Source organism: Lemur catta, chromosome 6 (genome assembly GCF_020740605.2).
Source record: "Lemur catta isolate mLemCat1 chromosome 6, mLemCat1.pri, whole genome shotgun sequence".
In the NCBI taxonomy this organism is placed as follows: domain Eukaryota; kingdom Metazoa; phylum Chordata; class Mammalia; order Primates; family Lemuridae; genus Lemur; species Lemur catta.
This window is the reverse complement of record NC_059133.1, coordinates 19,816,370-19,838,254: the sequence shown is the minus strand read 5'-3', so window position 1 is coordinate 19,838,254 and position 21,885 is coordinate 19,816,370. Positions and strand designations below refer to the sequence as shown.

Below are 21,885 nucleotides of genomic sequence, written 5' to 3'. Positions count from 1 at the left end.
ACTCTAGCCTGGAAAACAGAGCAAGACTCTGTCTCAAAAAAAAAAAAAAAGAAAAGAAAGATGAGAAATAGGAGGACAGCTGAAGGAGAAAGTATTTTTATTTTAAATGTTAAAAGCATATTTGTAAACAATGGGGATGATCTAATAGGAGAAAATAATTGGTGCGGTATGGGGTGGGGATTTCTGGAGCAATATTCATGAGTAGATGAAAGGGGATGAGATCTAGTGTCCAGGGAGAAAGGTTGGCCTCAGCGAGAAGCATGGACAACTGCAGATGAAAAGGCAGAATACATCAGTATAAATGCAGGCAGGCAGGCAGGTGTTGGTGGGAGATGGTTGGAGTACTCTTCTGATTACTTCAGTGTTCTGATACATTTACTAAACTTCCACTCTGAGCTCACAAGTTGAAATTGAAAGCTCCTTCCTGTGTTTTAGCATTGCTCATCACTTTGATTACAACAAAACCTGCATCACCCAGTAATTATAGCTGCTTGTGTATGTGTCTTTCTTCCCCGCCAGCCTGAGAGCTGGAGGAGGGCAGTGAACATGTCACATTCGTTATTGTTCCCCAATACTTAGCACAGTACCTAAAACAGTAGACATCCAATAAATGTCCGATGAGAAGGGAGAAGAGGGGTAGGCGGGAAAAAATAAAAATAAATAAATGTCTGATGAGCTAAATTGAATCCAGCACATTTTTTTCTCTGCACACGTAGCTTGAAACCTGATTTTGCTTGAGTTAGAAGAACCTGTCATGATTATCTTCTGTATGGACTGGTGGGCAAAGGATTCATGTTTCCATCTAACTATTCTGTTACCTGTTGTACTAGCTATCTATTATTGAATTTAATATTTATGAAAACTTGTATGCTTTTCTTGTTTTTGCAAAGCTTTGTACTTTAATTGGGCCATGGCAACATCCTCAAAGGGTTATGATATGTGAAACGATACAGACAGCTCCTTTGATAATTGACAGAAAGTGTTCCCGTTTGCCCTGTTATTTTTGTATGTTTTTTAAAGAAGAGGGTAAATTCATTGTAATGGACATGCCATAATCGAAGTCAGTGAAAATTCTATTATTTGGATAAAAAGTGCCAGAGGATCACCTGCTTCGAAGAACCACCTAAGGAAGAAAGGATACACCACCAACTGGGTGTGTGTTAGAAAATGTATCTTCCTATCCCCACTTAGGATTTTATTAAGGCTTAGTAGAAGAGGAACAAAGAAAAGAATCTGCAAATGGACTGATTTTCTCCTGTATATCTTTTTAGCAAGCTTCAAGTGACATTAAAATTAAGGTCAAGTGTTGGCCAGGTCACATGATGTGGATGAAGTCTATCAATACTCTTTCAGCGGGAAATTCAGTACAACATATTGTTAAGGATGCAAACTTTAGACTTGGCCTTGCATCCCACCTCCAATGACTTAGTTTCCTCGTCTATAAAGGGGCACGATAGCACTTTCTACTTCATGGGATTGTTATGAGATTTAAATGGTTTAATGCTTATAAAAGTCCCACACAATATCCAGGATATCAGCAGTTTTAGCCATTATAACTTACTTTAATAATAGTAGTAATAATAATGATAATAATTTTAAAAATATAAGCTTCATTCATTTTTCACTTTCGAGTTTTCCTTTTTTTTTTTCTGGGTACTTTTTTTCTTTTTGTCTAGTACACTTTCTTTTTTCCCTAATCTTGGCTTTTATTGTCTGCCCATTCTTTTTCCAATGTAGAAAAATTGATGGGACCAATGAGGAAGAAGATAACATTGAGCTGAATGAAGAAGGCAGGCCGGTGCAATCATCCAGGCCAAGCCCCCCGCTTTGTGACTGCCGCTGCTGTGGCCTCCCCAAGCGCTACATCATTGCCATCATGAGTGGCCTGGGATTCTGCATTTCCTTTGGGATTCGGTGCAATCTTGGAGTTGCCATCGTAGAAATGGTCAACAACAGCACTGTATATATTGATGGGAAACCGGAAATTCAGGTTGGTATCAATCTATGGTGGGAGCTTTTTTGACTGCAGCTGCGTAAATATTAACACTTTGCTACATGGAAGAAAGCACTGCAATTCATCCAGTGATGTGACAAAAATACCGAGTGGCTACTATATGCCAGGCACTGTGCAAAGTGATGGGGATGAAACAGTGAACAACCTAGTCTGGGCCTTTGTCCTCATGGAGACAAGTAAGTGACAGTAGTTTGGGGTTGTAGGTGCTATGCTGGGGGTGTACAGGATGCTTGGGCTCATTCAGGAGAGGGCTTAGCCCAGACTTTGATATTGTGAAAAACTTTCCAGAGATAGTGATGGCTGGACCAGACAAAGAGAGTTTTGGTGGGGTGGGAAGAAGAATATTTGAAGAAAAAGGAACATCATATGTGAAAGAAAGTAAAGGGAAAGAGAAATTTCCTCCAGTGACAGAGTCACAGGTACTCATGGTACTTCTGTGGCCTGTTGACTACATTTATAATTGCAGAAAATGCTAAATTTCAGTTAAGTTAGTGAAAATAAAGATGTAAATTTTTCCTGTCCAAGTTTACAGGGCCACAGGATTCCATCCACAGACTCCAGGTTGGGAACTGGATGCAGCAAAATAAACAGGGGCTGGATCATACAAGGCCTGGGAAACCACAGAGGGTGTCCGGGAAAGACTTTAAGCAGAGAGGTGATCAAATCTGCACTCTAGAATGATCACTGCCCAACTGGAAGGGTCCAGATTAAAGTGAGATGAGAGTGGAGGCCGCAGGCTCAGTTCAGAGGCTGTTATAGTTATAAGCAAGCATGCTCTGATGTGACTTAAATAGTATTGTTTTAGGAACCACTGGAAACATAAAATCTCTTTTTTTGTTTTTTATATGGTAGACTTAGAAAAGTAATGAGGTTATGGGGGGAAAAAGACAAGCAAAACTGTATGCCCAGTGGACACTCCAGAAATACCTGTTTCATTGAATTGAACACACACTGAAATGACTCGTGCATAAATCATTCATTTGCGAAGAGGCATCTAATATTAATAGTTCCCTGTCCTCGCCTCTGTTTGAAGAAACCTTTGGATCAGAGTTTCCCAAACTGGTGTCTGGGAAATCACCGCTCTGCAGGCCATGCTATGAAGAAGGTGTTGCATGATGAGGAGCCCGTGAGATGCTCTGGGAGGGAGACGTGGTGTGCATTATTTCTTGGGCTGACTTGATCACAGAATGCTCTGTTTCACGCCACATCTATTAGCATCACTGAGAACAGTCCCCTACCGAGCCCTGGTTTGGGAAAATTTGATTTCAATCCATTACAAAGAAGTCTTTAGCTGGCCTGAAGTCTAATTTTTTTTTTTTTTAACTAAGATTATTCTGCCAGTGGAAAATAGCACCTTGGAGATCCTTCTAACTAGTCTCTTTCTGACGCCACAGCAGAATCTGTCCTAAAAGGATATCCTGTCTTTTCTTGGGGTAAGGGGAGGATAGAGATGGAGATGCATATCATGCATTTTAAAAATAAAGACTGATGTATATTAGCAAGGTTTCAGATGTGTATCACATGCATTCTTTCAGCCTTTTGTGAGCAAGGCCAGCTAATTAAAACTTGTCTGCTGTGGCCCAGATCAAAATGAGATGCTGTTTTCCATTTGTTTGTTGCCAGAAAAGATAGGACTAGGTCAATAGAGTCTGCTTTGAGGTATATGGAAAAGACGTTTTGATAAACCCAAGGAACAATACTAGTGTGTGCTTTCTAGTTTCTATGGTATTGCCTTCTGGAGTCTTAGAGACACAGATTAAGATCTAAAATATGCTTTATATCATTTTCTCTGGCCTCGAGAGTAGGAGTTTAGTAGCATTTCAGGAGCTCTAGCGCAACTCCAATTTATAGCCGGCCATTTCTCCCTTGTTCAAATACAACAAAGCTTAGGTATCAGCTGAGCATGTTCAACCTGATGACACAGATTTCACTAATTGTATTAAGAAAGGCTCTGAATAGCTGGTATTTTTGTTTGTTTGGGTTCTTGTTTTATGAGGAAAAACTAGATATTTTGCACTGAAATATCATTATATGCTCATTTTCAAAAGGTAGAGGAGAAAGCAGGATGCATAGGTAGGTCTTTCGAATATGTGGCCTATGTTCTACACATGGTCCGAAGGGTGAGATTTTAGCTTATATGTGAATAATCATTTTTTTGTTTAATAGTTATGAGTTAAAACATGTGAGGCACTGAGAACAGTGTGTGGCAGGTGGGAAGCAAAAAAAAAACTGACTGAAGTTTGAGAAACCTTGCCTTTTTTTCCCTTTACCCTCAGGAAAAGTTGAAAGTGCTTCCCCTGGATCATGGGCCCTAGAGGGTTAAGCGGATGGGGTGTTGGAACTGGCCAGACCTGGTTTTCAACTTGATTCTGCCATTAATTAGCTCTGGGACCTTATGTCCTGGTCAGGGATTGCTGGTTGCAAAGAAGAGAAATACAGCGAAAACAGCTTAGGTTAAACGGGGATTATTGCAGGGCTGTAGGAGGATCTCACGAGAGTGAAGTGCAGCAAGCAGGTCTGTGTTGTATGTTTGTGCAGCCTGTGCTCTGGACAGGGGGACACAGGCTGTACTCCACTGCGGGGACGGAAAGGTGTCTTTATGTGATTCTTTCCCAGGTGGGAGCAGAGGCCCTGCCAGGAAGTGCGGAGTGGAGCTTTTTGCCTCATGAGAACTAGAAAATCCTTTGCTAAGGTCTCCGGCCTGCTCGCCCCACAGGGTCTTTCATCTGCTTTTCTCTGAGTCGGCTCCATTTTCCCCAGTCTCTCCGTGGACTGCTTTCTTTCCTTTTCTTTCGTTCTCCATGGCTTCTCGCTGCCCTCCAAAGCTGGAGTTCCTTGAGCCTTTGCCTCGCCAGGGAGCCATGCACCTGGCCCAGACTGCAAGGCTCCATGGACTTGTTTCAGTTCAATACCCACTGTTGTCTAACTAGATCCTCTGAGTGAGGGTTGCTGTGTGTGTGTGTGAGAGAGAGAGAGGGAGGGAGGGACACGGTGACTGGGTGAGTCTAGCCCATGGCTTGGCCCTGTCTCTTCAGGGGTCCTGTGAGCTGCGGTGCTCAGCAGGGGAGAGTCCCATGGAGGGGAAGCTGGGATCCCCTGAGAGAGAAGTGTGAGCAGGGAGACAGGAAGCGGCATTTCTAGCAATTCTTTGCTAACCCTCAGTGCCCTTATTGTAAAATGGGAATAAAAGGACTGCTTTGAAGATCAAATGAGATAATTTATTCTATATCAAGTACTTATATTAGTTTCCTAAGGCTACCAGAACAACTTACCACAAACTTGATGGCTTAAAACAACAGACATTTATTCTCTCACAGTTGTGGAGACCAGAATTCCACAATCAAGGTGTCAGCAGGGCCTTGCTCCCTCTGAAGGCTCGAGCAGGGCATCTTTCCTTGACTCTTTCACCTTCTGGTGGCCCCAGGAGCTCCTTGGTGACAGCGTCACTCTAATCTCTGCCTCCACCTTCATGTGGCCGTCTTCCCTCTGCGTGTCTCCTCTCGTGTCTCAAATAGCTCATATCCTTTCTCGTTTAAGGACACTTGTCATTGGATTTAGGGCCCGCCTAGATGATCTGGGCTATCTCCAATCAAGAGCCTTGACTTTTTCACATCTGCAAAGACATGTTTTCCAAATCAAATAGCATTTACAGGTTCCAGGGATTTGCTGTGGGTATCTTTTGGGGCCATTTTTTGGCTTATTACAAAACCTGACACAGTGCTTGGCTAATTATAGTAATGGTTCATAGATGTGGCCCTTAGGGTTTATTTTTTTTTGCTTTATTTTTAATTTTTAAAAATTTTATTATGATAAGAAAGCTTAACATGAGAGCCACCCTCTTAATAAAATTTTAAGTGTATAATAGATTTATTATTGACTGTGAGTACAATGTTGCACAGCAGATTTCCAAAGCTTATTCACCCAGCTTGACTTTATGCCCATTAATGAATAACTCCCATTTCCCCTCCCACCAGCCCCTGACAACCACCATTGCGCTCTTTAATTCTACAAGTTCAACTATTTTAGATACTTCCATGTAGGTGGAATCATGCAGTATTTGTCTTTCCGTGACTGGGTTTTTTCACTGAGCATAATATCCTCTAGGTTCTTCCAAGTTGTTACATACTACAGAATTTCCTTCCTCTTAAAGACTGAAGAGTATTCCATTGTATGTATATATCACATTTTCTTTGTCTATTCATCTGTCGTTGGACAGTCAGGTTGTTTCCATATCTTGGTTATTGTGAATAGTGCTTCAATGAACATGGGAGTGCTAATATCTCTTTGAGATTTTGCTCTCAATTCTTTTTGATAAATACCCAGAAATGGGATTGCTAAATCATAAAGTAGTTCTATTTTTAATTTTTTGAGGAACCCCCTCACTCCTTTCCATAGTGGTTGCACCATTCTGCATTTCCACCAACACTATATAAGGGTTCCAATTTCTCCACGTTCTAACCAATACTTGTCTTTTTATTTATTTATTTTTTATAATGGCCATCATAGCAGGTGTGAGGGAGTATCTCATTGTGGTTTGGGTTTGTATTTCCCTGATGGTTAGTGAACTTGAGCATCTTCATACAGCGGTTGGCCATTCGTTTGTCTTTGGAGAAATGTCTATTCAGGTCCTTAGTCCATCAACTGATGGTGAAAGCCAGCTCTCAGCAGGCCTACGTGCCCTGCCTCAGGTGTCATTTCTTTCAGAGAACAACAGAAGCCCCATCCCCTCAGAGAGAAAGGCATGACAAAGGGACAATGTGATTGGCGATCCTCAGCTGGATTAACTAGCATGTAGATAAAGGGTCCAGTTCTCCCCCTGCCTTGGATGCTTAGGTCAGTCTGTGGCTCAGGGCAAAGAGGTCTAATCTCTCTCTAGAGAGAAAATCAAGTCTCTACAAGCAGTGGAAAGAATCTAGTGTTTTGGCATCAGGCAGATGAGAGGTTTGCTCTCCCCTCTTCTTGCAACTAGTTCTATGACCTTGGGCAAGTCAATTAATCTCTCTAAGCCTCAGTTTCCTCATTTGTGAAAAAAAAGACCCAAAAAACTAAAAATAATTATCTCTAGGTATTTTGAAGATTAAAGGGGGAAATATATAGAAAGTACCTTAACGAAATTTTGTCACTCCTGCTCAAATCTTCCACCTCACTCTGAGTAAAAGCCAAGGTCCTTATGATGACTTAAAGAGCCCTTCATCATTTGAGCCTCCCTTACTTTACTCCTGTTCTCCTCCTGCTTGTTCCTTGCTCTCCAGCTATATGACATCCTGCTGTTCCTCTAGTGCACAAGGCACATCCCTACCTCAGGGCCTTTGCACTTGCTGTTTTTCTGCCTGGAAAACTCTCCTCTCAGATAACCGCATGACTGGCTCCCTTCCTTCCTTCAGGTCTTTACTCAAGAATTACCTTCTCAGTGAAGCTTTTACTGGACATTCTACCTAAAATTTTATCCCACCTCACTTCCACCAAAACTTCACATCCCCTTCTCTGCTATATATTTTTTTCCTCATCTCCAGTTGCCATCTCGCTCAGAGGTCCTTGTTTAATTATTTACTAACTCCACTGGCATCTTCATAAAGGCAGGAATGACTATGGGTGTTCACTGCTGTGTCCGCAGTGCCCAGAACAGTGGATAGCACCTAATAGGCACAAAACACAAATCTGGTGAACTGATTTGAATTAGATCGTTTATTCCTTTTTACTCTTGAGCTTCAACTTCCTAATCTGTGCAATGAGAAATACAGAGGAGCGTACAGGCCAATGTTACTTGGTCTGTGATCTCCTAGAAGGCAAAGGTGATTCTTGTTGAGTTTGTATTTACACTACCTTGTACCTAACCTGGCATTCAGGAGGCACTAGGTGAATGTTGAATAAATGAGCACATAAATGTGTAACAACTTGTGACAGGAAAATAAACCGCAATGGAAATGTATAAAACAAAGTATGTTGATAATTAGGAACCCTCTTACTCCATACTTGCATTTTGATATCAGTGCTTTACAGAGCTGTTCATTCATTCGGCAAATATTTACTTATACCTTCTATGTTCCCAGGCATTTGTTGTCATTACTAAGACTATAAGTCAATAGGACGTGGATGCTATCTTAGTTTCTTGCCCCCCTGTGTGGGGAATGGACATGTGAATGGCTAGTTTGAGGGCAGCATAGTGTGGGTACAGTGGCTGTAAGGACAGAGGTCTATGGGACAAACCCAGGAAAGAGTAACCAGTTCAATTTGGGGTAGTCGGGATGCTTTCCCAGAAGAAGGGACATTTACAATGAGTCTGAAAAGAATGTGTTACTTCACCTGGGGAAGAAAATGAGAAATGGGACTCCAGCCCTAGAGAATCACATTTTCAATGGCCTAACAGTTGTGGAAGGAATGTTGTTGCCGTTGTCATCATCATTATAACAACAATGGCTGCTCGCGTGTATTGAGTCCACACTGGGTTCCAGGCACTATGTTACATGCAAAATCTCTAAGCAGAAGGATAACTTACCAGAAATACTCATGCCATTTATCCCCACACATCCTATGGGTAGGTAGAATGGGTTTTATTATCTTCCCCCAAAAATGAGAGACTTGAGATTCTGATTCCCTTTGTGCTGTCATTCAACTGGTGTCTGAATAACTTAGCAAATAACTTAGTAACCCAAGAACTTATTTTTTGTTTTCTTCACAAGATGCTTTATTTTCTCTTTAACACTCATCACTACTTGGTGTACAGATAGATACATATTTATTCAAATTTGTACATATCTCTTTCTCACTAGAAGGTGAGATCTATGGGAGCAGGACTTTGTTTTGTTCACTGCTATATTCCAAGTATGCAGGATGCCCTCCATCAATTTGTTGAATGACAGAAGGACTTCTTCAGGTTATTGTGTAGGACTGTTGGTGAAAAAGGGTGGCCAAGTGTTTTCTAACAAATACAACGTATCTGATTTCTCATTTCCAGACAGCACAGTTTAACTGGGATCCAGAGACAGTGGGCCTTATCCATGGATCATTTTTCTGGGGTTACATTGTGACACAAATTCCAGGTGGTTTCATTTCAAACAAGTTTGCTGCTAACAGGTAAGATAAACTGATATAAAATGAGTGCTATGTAGGTTATAATATGGCTTTTGCCTTTATAAAACCTGCCTGGTCAGCCCTCAATTTGAGGGTGCAGAATGAAAAACAGGAGCCATCTCAATAGATGTGATTCACAGGTATTGATCCCAAATGACCCTATTCTTAAGTGTCTCTTTTTCTGTATTTTTTCTTCCAATTGAATTTACCTTGCAACTCTTTAAGCAATTGTGTGCTAATAAGAGCAATTGCCTCTGAATCAGGAGAAATGGTTCCTGGCCCCTAACTAGCTCATTGGGTGGCCTCTATCATGTCACTTTCCCTCCTTTTCTGGGCCTCAGTTTCCTCATCTGTGAGATTAAACATTGGACTAAATTTTGTTTCAGTTCCCTCTGGCCAATGATGTTCTGTAATCCTATGCACTTGTGTTAATATTGCCCAGTACCAAAAAGGTTTTGTCATATGAGTAGTAGGGGCTTGTGTCCAGATAGCAAGGCGTGTCTTTAATGTCCTTGAGACTCTATAGCAGGTGTTTGAGCAATTGAAAGTGTCTAAGAACAGAATGAGCTGTCTCAATAAGCAGTGAGTTCTCTGTTGCTAGAGGTATTCAAGCAAGAGGATGGCCACTTGGGGGAGATGTTGTAGAATGCATCGTGTACCAAAAAAGGAGTGAACTAAGTATCTCCAGGTCTCTTCCAGTTGTATTTCTCATAGGACTTTACATAAATGGATTTTGTGAACTGCATTACATTTTATAAAGCAGCGTTTTTCAAATTCTAAAACGTAACTCATTCGATGGTTATGAAATCAGTATAGTGATTTACCAACGAGCATTTAAAAAAAAGTGAGAGAAATAGAAGAGAAGATAATCAAAAAGAATAAAACTGAGTTGAAAACATCTGAGTGCATTGCACTCAGAGAATGGTAAATAATGGTTTTTGAAACTTGTTTCAGTTACATTTGTGTGCATGAGTATGAGGTTGCAATGTAAAATATATTTTGTTCATGGGTCAAGGTCAAAAAGTTTGAAAGCTACTATGGTAAGATCTAAGTATGTATAAGCACAACTGTATTTACTTATGTTCTTGTCTAAATTGTGTCTTTTACTTATTGTTACTTACCTAATGCATTCTTTTTAAAAAGTGATAAAATATTGGCTGCTATGGTCTCCTCGGTTACTGCTTACACCTCTGCCCTAAAATGAAATCGCATGTAATCTGATTTCCCAGCATGTAAAAAGGGCTGAAGCATCATTAGCGTGTGTGTGAAGGGGAGAACATGCTGCCTGTTCTCTTGTCCCAGGACGCCCTGGGCCAGGCAGGAAGGAGAAGGCCGGTGGTGCTGGGCCTAAGGCAGGTACACAACCTGCTTTGTGCTTGGTTGGTCCCAGGACACAAGATGCTTCTTGGCTAGTCAGTATCGCTTTCTGGGAAACAGAGAGCAGCTCTGGGAAACAGGAGACACCACCTCCAACATGCAGAAGTCATGAGATAATAGGAAGGGTGTGTTGGGTGGAGCCGGGCAGAACGGTGGGTCTGCAGCAAGCTCATCTCAGCCTGGTCAGTCTCCAACCTTCTAAGGCATCAGCCAGGCAGGGCATAATGTGCTGCCAAATATGTGTCCGTAATTGGTCCTGAAACTGAACTTGGGAGTCAAAGCAGCCCACAGTGCAGCTCAGGGCACACCAGACCCTAACACAACATTTATTTCCCTAAATTAATTTCTATTAATTTCCACCGGGAGCGATCATGAATTGTTAGGTTTGTGTCTGGGATTTAAGTGTAGTGCCACATCCATCAGCAGACCTGTCCAATAACACAGTGCTTTGGTCTCTCAGGGTCTTTGGAGCCGCCATCTTCTTAACATCGACTTTGAACATGTTCATTCCTTCTGCGGCCAGAGTGCATTACGGATGTGTCATGTGTGTCAGAATTTTGCAAGGTCTAGTGGAGGTAGGAGACACTTTCCTTACAGTTTTCCATGTTGCTCGAGACAGCACGGTCCTTTGGAAAATTCAGCTCCTGAAGAAAACCTCCTTTGCTCAGTTTTTCCTACCTTCCAGCTTGTCCTGCTGTCTCGGCTCTCTGGTTATGGCTGCAATTACAAATATTTTAATCCAAATGCCTTGTGTGATTTTATATTTATACACAACGAAGGACCATTCCATAATGATCTTAGAAGTAATCTAATCCAATCCCCTTCATTTTAAAAGATGATGAAACTGAAGCCTGAACCTACAGTTCACATAGCAAGGGCTCTTTCCACTAACTAAAGCAATTTAAATGGATTTATTAATAAATCTGTAAATTTCCAACGGATTTATTAACAAATCTCTTGATGTGGAGATTTAACTCGGTGAAGGCAACAGCATGATATAGAGCTGGAAGGTAAATATTTTGGCCCCTGTTGCAAGGATCCAAGTCTGCTGTTCCAGAGCAAAAGCAGCCAGGGACAATATGGATACAAATGGGTGTCATTATGTTTCAATAAAACTTTTTGGAAACTGAAATTTGAATTTCATATGCCATGAAATATTATTATTCCTTTGTTATTTTTTTCTCATCACTGAAAAATTTAAAAACCATTCTTGCTTTGTGGGCTATACAAAAACAGATGGTGAGCCAAACTGGGCCATAGTTTGCCAAACTCAGTAAAGCAATGTTTCCCAAACTCAGTCATTCACTTTTAACCTCCATCACTTTGTTATGTCCACGTACAATATGTCCTATTATTTGATTATTGTTTTTTCCTAGTTCAACTCACTTAAAACAAACAAAAAAAAAACCCTTATTCAAAACAACAATATTTTTGAAATCATGGGTTTGATGTGCTAGTTATTAATACATTTTTTCTGAAGCATATTAGAATATACATAATAATTATAATTAGGAATCTAGGTTGTTATAGCACCTCAAATCCAACTCTAGTCCCACGAGGGACATACACCACACTTTGGGAAAGACTGGTGTGGTGGAAAGAATGTGATATTAGCAGCCATGGAGACTAAGCTGTATTCACTTAATGGCCCTAAGTCTCAGCTTCTGTTCTGTACCTTGAAATGAGAGGATGGACCGACCGACTGTGGAAGTACCTTCCTACACTGATTTTCTATAACAATATGAAATATAAATGTAAAGACCTTTTCTCTCATTCCCCACTATGCTTACATTTGAATTGTACTTGAATTTCAGCATCTGTACTGTGAGTCAGAAATAACTGAATCATGCTATTTAGTGACTGTCTTTGTCCTTTTGGGCTTTTATAACAGAATACCATAAACTGGGTAGCTTATAAACAGCAGAAATTTATTTCTTACAGTTTTGGAGGCTGAGAAGTCCAAGATCAAGGCACTGGCAGCTCTGTGGGGTCTCTTTTATAGGGGCACCCATCCCATTCATGAGGGCTTCACCCTTATAACCTAATCATCTCCCAAAAACCCATCTCCAGATACCTTTCTTGCTGATAATCCCCATCAGATTGGGGATTAGATTTTAACATATAAATTTTGTTGCGGGGCACAAACATTCAATCTACAGCAGTGTCAATAAATTAGACTTCTGTATTGTACTCTGTGTAAAGAAGCAACATCCATGTTTTAAACACAAACACAAACTGGAGTCAAATCAAATAATCTATTTCCAACTCTTCTGCCAGGGTGTGACCTACCCAGCCTGCCATGGGATGTGGAGTAAGTGGGCACCACCTTTGGAGAGAAGTCGACTGGCCACAACTTCTTTTTGTGGTAAGTGTATTAGAATTATAACTAGGTTCATTTAGGAATGCCTTTTGGCTTCAAGTAGCTGAAAAACCCTACCAAGGGCCTTATAAAGAGTCTTTTAAAAATGTATATGTAGATTTAGGGGGTACAAGTGCAGTTTTGTCACATGGACATAGTGTGTATTTGTGAATCTGGGCTTTTTAATGTAACTATCACCTGAATAGTGTACATTGTACCCATTAAGTATTTTTTCATCCTCAGCCTCCCTCCCACCCTCTCTCACCCTTCCAAGTCTCTAATGTCCATTATTCCATTCTTGATGTCCATGTGTACACATTATGTAGCTCTCACTTGTAAGCGAGGACATGTAGTATTTGACTTTCTGTTTCTGAGTTTTTTCACTTAAGATAATGGCCTCTCGTTCCATTATGTTGCTACAAAAGACATGATTTTATTCTCTTTTATGGCTGAGTAGTATTCCATGGTATATATATATACCACATTATCCACTCATCAGTTGATGGGCATTTAAGGTTGATTCCATGTTTTTGCAGTTGTGAATTGTGCTGTCATAAACATTTGGGTACAGGTGTCGTTTTTATAAAATGACTTGTTTTCCTTTGAGTAGCTAGATACCCACTAGTGGGACTGACGAATGGAATGGTAGGTCTACTTTTAGTTATTTGAGGAATATCCATGTTTTCCATAGAGGTTATACTAACTTACATTCCCACCAATAGTGTAAAAGCATTCCCTTTTCACCACATCCACACCAACATCTATTGTTTTTTGACTTTTTATTAATGGCCACTATGACAGGGATAAGGTGATAGCTCATTATGGTTTTAATTTGCATTTCTCTGATAATTAGTGATATGGAGCACTTTTTCATATGTTTGTTGGCCATTTGTCTATTTACTTTTGAAAAACATCTCTTTATGTCTTTTGCCCATTTTTTGATGTGGTTATTTGTTTTTATCTTGCTGATTTGTGTGAGTTCTTTGTAGATTCTGGATATTAGCCTTTTTTCGAATATACAATTTGTGAATATTTTCTCCCATTCTGTAGGTTGTCTATTTAGTCTGTTGACTGTTAACTTTGCCATGCAGAAACTTTTTAGTTTAAGCAAGTCCCATTTATTTATTTTTGTTGTTGCTGTATTTGCTTTTGGAGGTCTTAGTCATAAATTCCTTGCCTAGACCAATGTCCAGAAGAGTTTTTCCTATGTTTTCTTCTAGAATTTTTATAGTTACAAGTCTTGCATTTAAGTCTTTAATCCATCTTGAGTTAACTTTTGTGTATGGTGAGAGATAGGGATCCAGTTTCATTCTTGGATAGCAAGTGGCTATCCAATTTTCCCATCAACGTTTACTGAATAGGGTGTCCTTTTGCCAGTGTATACTTTTGTCTACTTTGTCAAAAATCAGTTCATAATAGTTATATGGTTTTATTTCTGGGTTCTTTATTCTGTTCTATTGGTCTATATGTATCTACCGTTATACCAGTACCATGCTGTTTTCGTTACTATAACCTTGTAGAATAATTTGAAGTCCAGTAACGTGATGCCTCCAGATTTGTTCTTTTTGCTTAGGGTTGCTCTGCCTATTTGGGCTTTTGTTTGTTTGTTTGTTCCATATAAAGTTTAGGATTGTGTTTTCTAGAGCTGTGAAAAATGATGTTGGTATTTTTATGGGAATCACATTGAATCTTTAAATCACTTTGGACAGTATGGACATTTTAACAACGTTGATTCTTCTAATCCATGAGCATGGGATGTTTTCCCATTTGTTTGTATACTCAATGATTTCTTTCATCAGTGTTTTTTACTGATCTTTCACCTCTTTAGGTAAGTATTTTCCTAGGTTATTTGACTTTTTGATAATAGCCATTCTCACTGGTGTGAGAGGGTATCTCATTGTAGTTTTAATTTTGCATTTCTCTGATGATTAGTGAGCATTTTTTCATATGTTTATTGGCAACTGGCGTGTCTTTAAAGAGAGTCTATTTTTTGTCACATAATTCCAAAGGTGAGTGGTTGCTGGTCTTGGGTCTGCTGCTCAGTGGTCTATCCAGGACTTCTTCTGACTTTCTGCTCTGCTGTCTTCAGAGTGGTAGCTTTTACCCTCCTGCTTATTCCATGTGCAAAGCAAAAAGCTTTCCCAAAGCTCCCTATCAGGCTTCTACTTAAATTTCCTTGGCCCTAATTAGAGGAGGCTAAGAGAGCAAGTGCCTCACTTTTCCAGCCTCTTTGGAGAGAAGGGGAAGAGAAAAGGGGTTGGAAGTGGTAGTTGGATTAGCCAGCAAATGACATTTGCGAAGAGCAAAAATGGGGGAGATGGGATCATCAAGCTCCCTACTCCTCTTCTTTTATATGAAAACTAAAGTTCAGTGATTTGCCCAAGGTCACGGAGCTAGAGCAAGACCGCCTGATTTTTGATCTGGAACTTTCCCTACTACATACTACTGCCCCATACACCCTGTCATACAGACATTTTAATTAATTTTTGCCATTATATTCCAGGTAAATATGAAATGGAGACCATCAATCTTACCTGAAAGTAAATGAGAGGCCTCCACATAATGATGTGACTTTAATTCCTGGGTCTTCAAACTTCACCTTGCTAAGGCTGCGTCAGTCGAAGCCACCCCTTTGGGACTGGCCCCTCTGTGTGTGACTGGGAGTAATCAGTGTTCTGAAGTGGTCACTTAGCTACCAATCAACAACAGCAAAAGGACAACTCATGCTGCTGCCATCAACACAGTTGTAAAATATATTTAATTTTTTTTTTTTTTTAATGAGGAAAATGATCCCCAACCCCAGGCCATGGACCAGTACTGGTCTGTGTCCTGTTAGGAACCGGGCTGCAGAGCCAGCTCCACCTCCCCCCCAGCTCCGCCTACCACCCCCCTCCACCAAAGTGGAAAAATTATCTTCCATGAAACTTCCAACTGGGCCACACAGCAGGAGGTGAGCAGCGGGCAAGAGAGCGAAGCTTCATCTTTATTTACAGCTGCTCCCCATGGCTGGCATCAGCGCCTGAGCTCCCCATTCCCACCTCATACCCCTCCTCCCCTGTTGGTGGAAAAATTGTCTTCCATGAAACCCGTCTCTGGTGTCAAAAAGGTTGAGGACTGCTGCCTTAGGCCACAAAAGTCACAATGTGGCCTGAGCAGTAAGGATTGGAACTTAGTTCTGTCTGATTGTTCAAGCTAGCATGCCTTTCCTAAGACAAGCTAACCTGTACTTCTTTGCTAAGGGAAGAAATAAAGCTTCTTCTTTATTTCTGTGAATGTTTTTATTTATCTCTTCCTGCTCCCCCTTTACCTCCTTTAAATAATAATAATAATAATAATAATAACAACAAGGTATTCCTGGGAGTTTGGCATGAAATGTTCACTAATGTGCCTATTTTGTTCCTAGTTTGGCATTGCATGCACAGCTGAGATGTCTTTACTTCTTTAGCCTCTCCTGTCCTTAGAAAACATCTCTGGCTTCTTGTTTGCAGTTCAAGAGCATCTCCACCCCCACCACTATGTTAACACCAACTCTAGCAGAGGATAAGACCTTACCCCAGTTGACCTTGTGGATTGTTAGATCCTTGACCTTTCTTACTTTGGATGGTTAATTTGTTGGAAGGCTTTTCATTTTGATTTGTCAGCAAGATGAGAATGACAAGCTGCCACTCCCCATTCTTAGTGTGTCTTTATAGCCCTAAAAGGGCTGATTTGAGAAATTATTTGACTCTCAGGGAAAGTTACCTGATCAAGGACACAGGCCTTATTACATTTTCCAGCTAAGGTGTGGCCTTGGTTTCAAAGAACAGCCAAGGGAAAATGTCATTAGAAGAACACCCAGGCTTGGGGCTAATCAATTCTTAATCTCAAAAGGCACTGTAATTCGAAGGGTAGGGGCACCCCATGGTTTTATAGTTGAGGAAACTGAGGCTCAGGGAGGAAAGAAAGATTTAAATTATCACGGCTAGTGAGGACAGAACTGGGGACCCTTTCCTCCCCCAATTCTGCTGCTCCCCCTCCCCATACCATTCAGTGATTATTTGGGGGCCCAGGGGACGGGGCGGGGTGGGGACAGCACTGCTGAGTGCCCTGTTGGGGTCTGCTCAAGGGGCTGGGAGTGAGAGGAGCTGATACTGGAGCCATGTCTGAAAGGACGAGGAAGAATTTTCCCGATAAGAAGAAGGGCCGATTAGGTCACGCTGTAGTTTCCCCAGTGAAAGAATACTTCTTGCTATGGGGAATTATTGGGCATTCTTGAGTGAAGGAGACAGGACTGAATTATTAAATGCGAGTAAGGGCTTTGGTGTCCCACAGACCCGGCTCCTGACTGGGAACCCTGTCACTTAACACCTATGCGACCTCAGGCAAAATCTACTTCCCTCCCAGTCTTGCTTTCTCCTTGTAAAATGGGGATAATATTGGTACCCACCTCCCCAGGTGGAAGAGGGTTAAATAAAATCATGAGTACAGAATACTTAGCACAGTACTTGACACCTAGAAAGCACTAATGCATTCGTAGGTGGTGGTTTTTCTCCAACCCTCCCTGTCTCAGGCATTCCTTTGCATCACCTAAAACAGACCCTCCCCTGCCCCACCTCCCACTCTCAGGGTACTGGCCTGGGGAAGAAGACCACCTCCTCTGCTCCCGCAGCAGTCGGACCCATAGTCTGGTCTAAACATGTGCCCTGAGGGCTTGCCTTATTGGTTTGAGGAATTCTGAGGTTTTTTATTTTTTCAAAGTGCTTTGTCATTCTGTAGATAATGGCATTTGTGTAACCCTTTGTAGCTTACAAAGCATCTTCACATACATAGTTTATTTCACCCTCAAAACAACAGCATGAGATAGATATTTCATTCCCATCTTATCTCTGAGGAAAATGAGTCCCTCGACTTCCTCAGGTGTCATGATGTTCAGATTCCAGAGCCCAGGTCGGACCTTTCACAGAGGGTCAGGCCCAGGTTGGAAGGATGTGACTTAATCTATTTCTCTGGAAGATCCCCAAACTCCCTTTTCTTAAAGCTCTTCCTTAGCAGTGGATTCTGGGATACAGAATTTGCTTTCATCGCTCACTTTTTCTGAAGCAAGAATTTTTTCATTGATTCTGGGGTTGGGAATTTCAGATAGTTACTTTTCAATGCAGTTAATATTTATTGGGAGTTTGCAGGGCTCGTATTTCCCTACCAGATATCCTGCAGCTGCAGAGGATGGTGGAGGTCAGGTCACTGCCTCTAGCCCTCATTATCTTGTCTAGACAAGATAAACATCCACACACAGGTAAGTATTTACAAAGTTAAGTATTTACAAAGTAAGAAATAGACTTAAAAATGTACCCATTCTGGAGGTGAATGGAGACAGCAGTCCTTCTGCCATCCTGGAATTTGTTTCCCAATTTTTTATATCAAGACAATAAAAAGCATGATCCTTTTAATAGTTTGATGTCTCTCGTTTAAAGACCTGGGTGAAAATCCAACAATGAGCTTTGAAAGGCGGATTCTACATGTTCCTTTGCTTGCTATCTTCAGCACCCAATATTGTGCCTGGTTGAATTTTCAAAATTTCTCTTAGATTTTTCTCATCTTCTGATTTCATTTTCTCATGCAGTTCCAAATTGTGGTGCCTGAGCAATCTTTGTCTAATCCATCCGCGGTCCCTGCACAGAGGCGGTCTGACTCCTGCTCAGTTTTATTCGTCTCTGGATTTGCCACATGAACTCTAAATGGGTTGAAAAGCTTGCATGGTGATCGGGGAATTTCCCTCAATCTTTTCTCGTTCCAGGTTCCTATGCAGGGGCCGTGGTTGCCATGCCCCTGGCTGGGGTGTTGGTGCAGTACATTGGATGGTCCTCGGTCTTTTATATTTATGGTGAGTGATTTGACTTCATGAGTTCACATGGTGACTCATAGAGATGGTATTTTACCTTATAAGTGTTTGGCTAAAAGTTTATTACATGAAAATGGAGATTTCCAGGACAAATTTATCATATAATGGAATATTGGTCTACCTTGCGATTCCTTTAATGTTTATATTAAAGTTGACTTTTTTTTCTACCACAAGCAGAACATTATCTTTCTGTAAATTCCAGTTAATAACACCAGGAAAATCAACAAAATACTTTTTCCTCACTGAAATATTGTTATTTGGGAATATTGTAAATATTGAAAAATTTCAAGATGGAAAAAATGAGACCATATCATCAAGCCTTTTTTTTTTTTTTTTTTTTTAACTTCAGGTATGTTTGGGATTATTTGGTACATGTTTTGGCTGTTGCAGGCCTATGAGTGCCCAGCGGCTCATCCAACGATATCCAATGAGGAGAGGACCTACATAGAGACAACCATAGGAGAAGGAGCCAACTTGGTTAGTCTAAGTGTAAGTATAAATGGGTGGATGAAGACTTGCCTCTTTTTTTTTATAAGTATTTCTCTTAGTGACTGTGTTGTCTTCTTATAAGAAAAAGATGTCAATAGCTTCACTAAAAATCTCATGGTATTTTTCCTCCCTAGAAATTCAATACTCCATGGAGAAGATTTTTCACATCATTGCCGGTTTATGCAATCATTGTGGCAAATTTTTGCAGAAGCTGGACCTTTTATTTGCTCTTAATAAGTCAGCCTGCTTATTTTGAAGAGGTCTTTGGATTTGCAATAAGTAAGGTAAATACACAGATGCTTCAAATAGTCTTGAACTTTAAATCTCTTGATTCTACCAAGAATATCTTTGTGTAATAAAACAATTAAATTGCTGATCATAATTCATAACAGTTGTAGGACACCTACTAGCCTGGAGGTCAGACAAGTTATGCACTCTGTGCAAAGTATACATACATAGCTATTGAATTTCTTCTTAGTAAGGATCAGAGCTGTATTAAGCTGCTTTTAAAGATTTATGTTTTACCCAACCTGAAAGTGTTTTTGAAGCTAACTCAAGGACTGCATATTAGGCAAGGATAAAAAGATTTGAGGGTGCGGGTTTTCTTCTTTTCCTATAAACTACTTAGTGAGTAGCAGTAAGAGCCTTCCAGCTAATTTTGCAGACCACCCCTCTCTCCAAAAAGGTGGTGAGAGCAGTAACCATTGCTTGTATGGTTTAGAAAGAAACTCTGGTAATGCCCCCAGCCATTGTCATTAGGGTGTCTGGGTTTTAGGGAAGCAGGGTTTGGATGGTGAAACATAAATCATCATCATAAAAGCATTAAGCCTCCTTCCTTCAAGGGAAACAGCAGCAGCTGAGCAGACGCGGATATCTGCACAGCTACAGGTACTGTCAGAAGTGACCAGGGCAGAGCTAGCATAGTCAGGTAATGGTGGCTGCCATCAGTGAGCACTCGCTGGGTGCCAAGTGTTTTACCCACCATGTGCTATGCTCTGTGCTGGCCACTGGGGTCTCTGGGATGCATGATTGTCATCTCTGCTCAAGGAGTTTCCAATCTGGTGAATGGGACAGATAGGACTAAAGTCCTTCACTTATTCATTGTTTATTTAAGATAGATAAATTTCTTAAAATCGCTTGCTCATTCATCATTTATTTATGACAATACTCAGGCCTCTCTGGATCACACATAATTAAATTTGGTGGTGGTAGGGGGGCTGTGGAGTGGAGGTGGGAATTAAGGAAGCCCCTCTCTCAGAAGTAGTGACCAATAGCTCATTGTTTCTTTTCCTTCCAGGTGGGTCTCTTGTCAGCCGTCCCACACATGGTCATGACAATCATTGTGCCTATTGGAGGACAACTGGCTGATTATTTAAGAAGCAGAAAAATTTTGACCACAACTGCTGTCAGAAAAATCATGAACTGTGGAGGTACCGTGAATTTCATAGGTGGCTTAAGCCGCTTTTGTAGAATTAGAGTGAAAGGAAGTGCAGAGTCTATTTTAGAGGTGGTGTCCAATCATTGGGGTCAATCTTAAAGACCCTGAAGTCCATCTCCCAGTCGTCACCCAGCCTGGACTTGAGCAACCTGAGATGTGACAACTTAGTTGATGGCTGATAAATCAGGACACACCTACAACTGCAGAAATGTCCCTTTCACCTCCTCTGAGGCCAAAACAACATGATTTCTAGTTATATATCTGTTTACTGTTTATCCTTTCCATACGTCCTTCCATATTTATTATTTACTTCTGTAGTTTATTCCCTTTTCTCCTTCTTCCCTTTCTCCCTATCCATAGGTAAGAAACGGAAGAAAAATATTTTCTCTGAATAGTCTTTCCTCCCAACCCCTGCTTGTGCATGGGGTGCACACACACACACACACACACACACACACACACACATTCTCCTTCCTGGTTTATTTAGTTCCTGCTTTATATTTTAGTTTTGTAAAGAAAAAGGGGAAATTAGGTGACTCCCCAAAGAGGTAGGTGAAAGTAATTGGGAACCCCTGCCATGTTCATGACAGCTCACTGTTTTTAGCTCCTCCATGTTATTATCTTTTTTGCTTTTTAGCTTTTTAGATTAGCATTTATTGAATGCTTTTTGTGCCAGACACTAAATTAAGTCTTTTACATACATTATCTTATTTAATCCTCATACCCACCATGTGGAGCTGATACTATTACTATTAACATACACAATATGCAGTGAGGAAACGGAGGCAAAATAAAGTGACTTGCTCAAGCGGCAGATCGCTGCAAGATAGCAGGTCTGTCTGAGTCCACTGCCAATGCCCTTAGTCACTCTATGCTGCGACCTCTGGAGTCGGCTCGAGCAGGTAGGAAGTAAAGGATAGCGCCACCTGTGGGCAAGAGGTCACGGCTGTGATATTAAGTTGAAAAGGAAGGAACGAGGCTCTGACTCTAGATGAGCTGGGTTAGGTCACCCTTTAGAAGTGAGGAATATATGTAGGGACACAGAAGCAGGTGTGATGTGATCCCACAGCATTTCGGGAGTAAAGACTGACCCGTGAGACCGGGAACAGTCTGTCGGCTCCTGTTCTCCCAGCAGCTTGACTGCCGTTCCCAGGCAGGGATGTTGGGCCTGCCCTTAGCTTGAGCTTCTGTGTAGGCGTCTGAGGTTGGCAGATGCAGGCCTGCTCTCTGGTGGCAGGAGGTGAAGCTCCGGGACATTG

General features: G+C 41.1%; 1 protein-coding gene across 4 annotated transcripts in view; it reads left to right on the top strand.

Moving 5' to 3' along the window:
* Positions 1–21,885, top strand: part of SLC17A8 (solute carrier family 17 member 8) — a 54,002-nt gene that overhangs the window by 20,110 nt on the left and 12,007 nt on the right. For all 4 annotated transcript variants that reach the window (XM_045553146.1, XM_045553143.1, XM_045553144.1 and 1 more), the window contains 8 exons: positions 1,738–1,990; positions 8,970–9,088; positions 10,923–11,037; positions 12,740–12,827; positions 18,595–18,681; positions 19,049–19,188; positions 19,323–19,472; positions 20,486–20,618. In XM_045553146.1, the coding sequence (XP_045409102.1) occupies positions 1,877–1,990; positions 8,970–9,088; positions 10,923–11,037; positions 12,740–12,827; positions 18,595–18,681; positions 19,049–19,188; positions 19,323–19,472; positions 20,486–20,618 (946 nt within the window). In that variant the 5' untranslated portion in view covers positions 1,738–1,876. The remainder of the gene's footprint in view (positions 1–1,737; positions 1,991–8,969; positions 9,089–10,922; positions 11,038–12,739; positions 12,828–18,594; positions 18,682–19,048; positions 19,189–19,322; positions 19,473–20,485; positions 20,619–21,885) is intronic.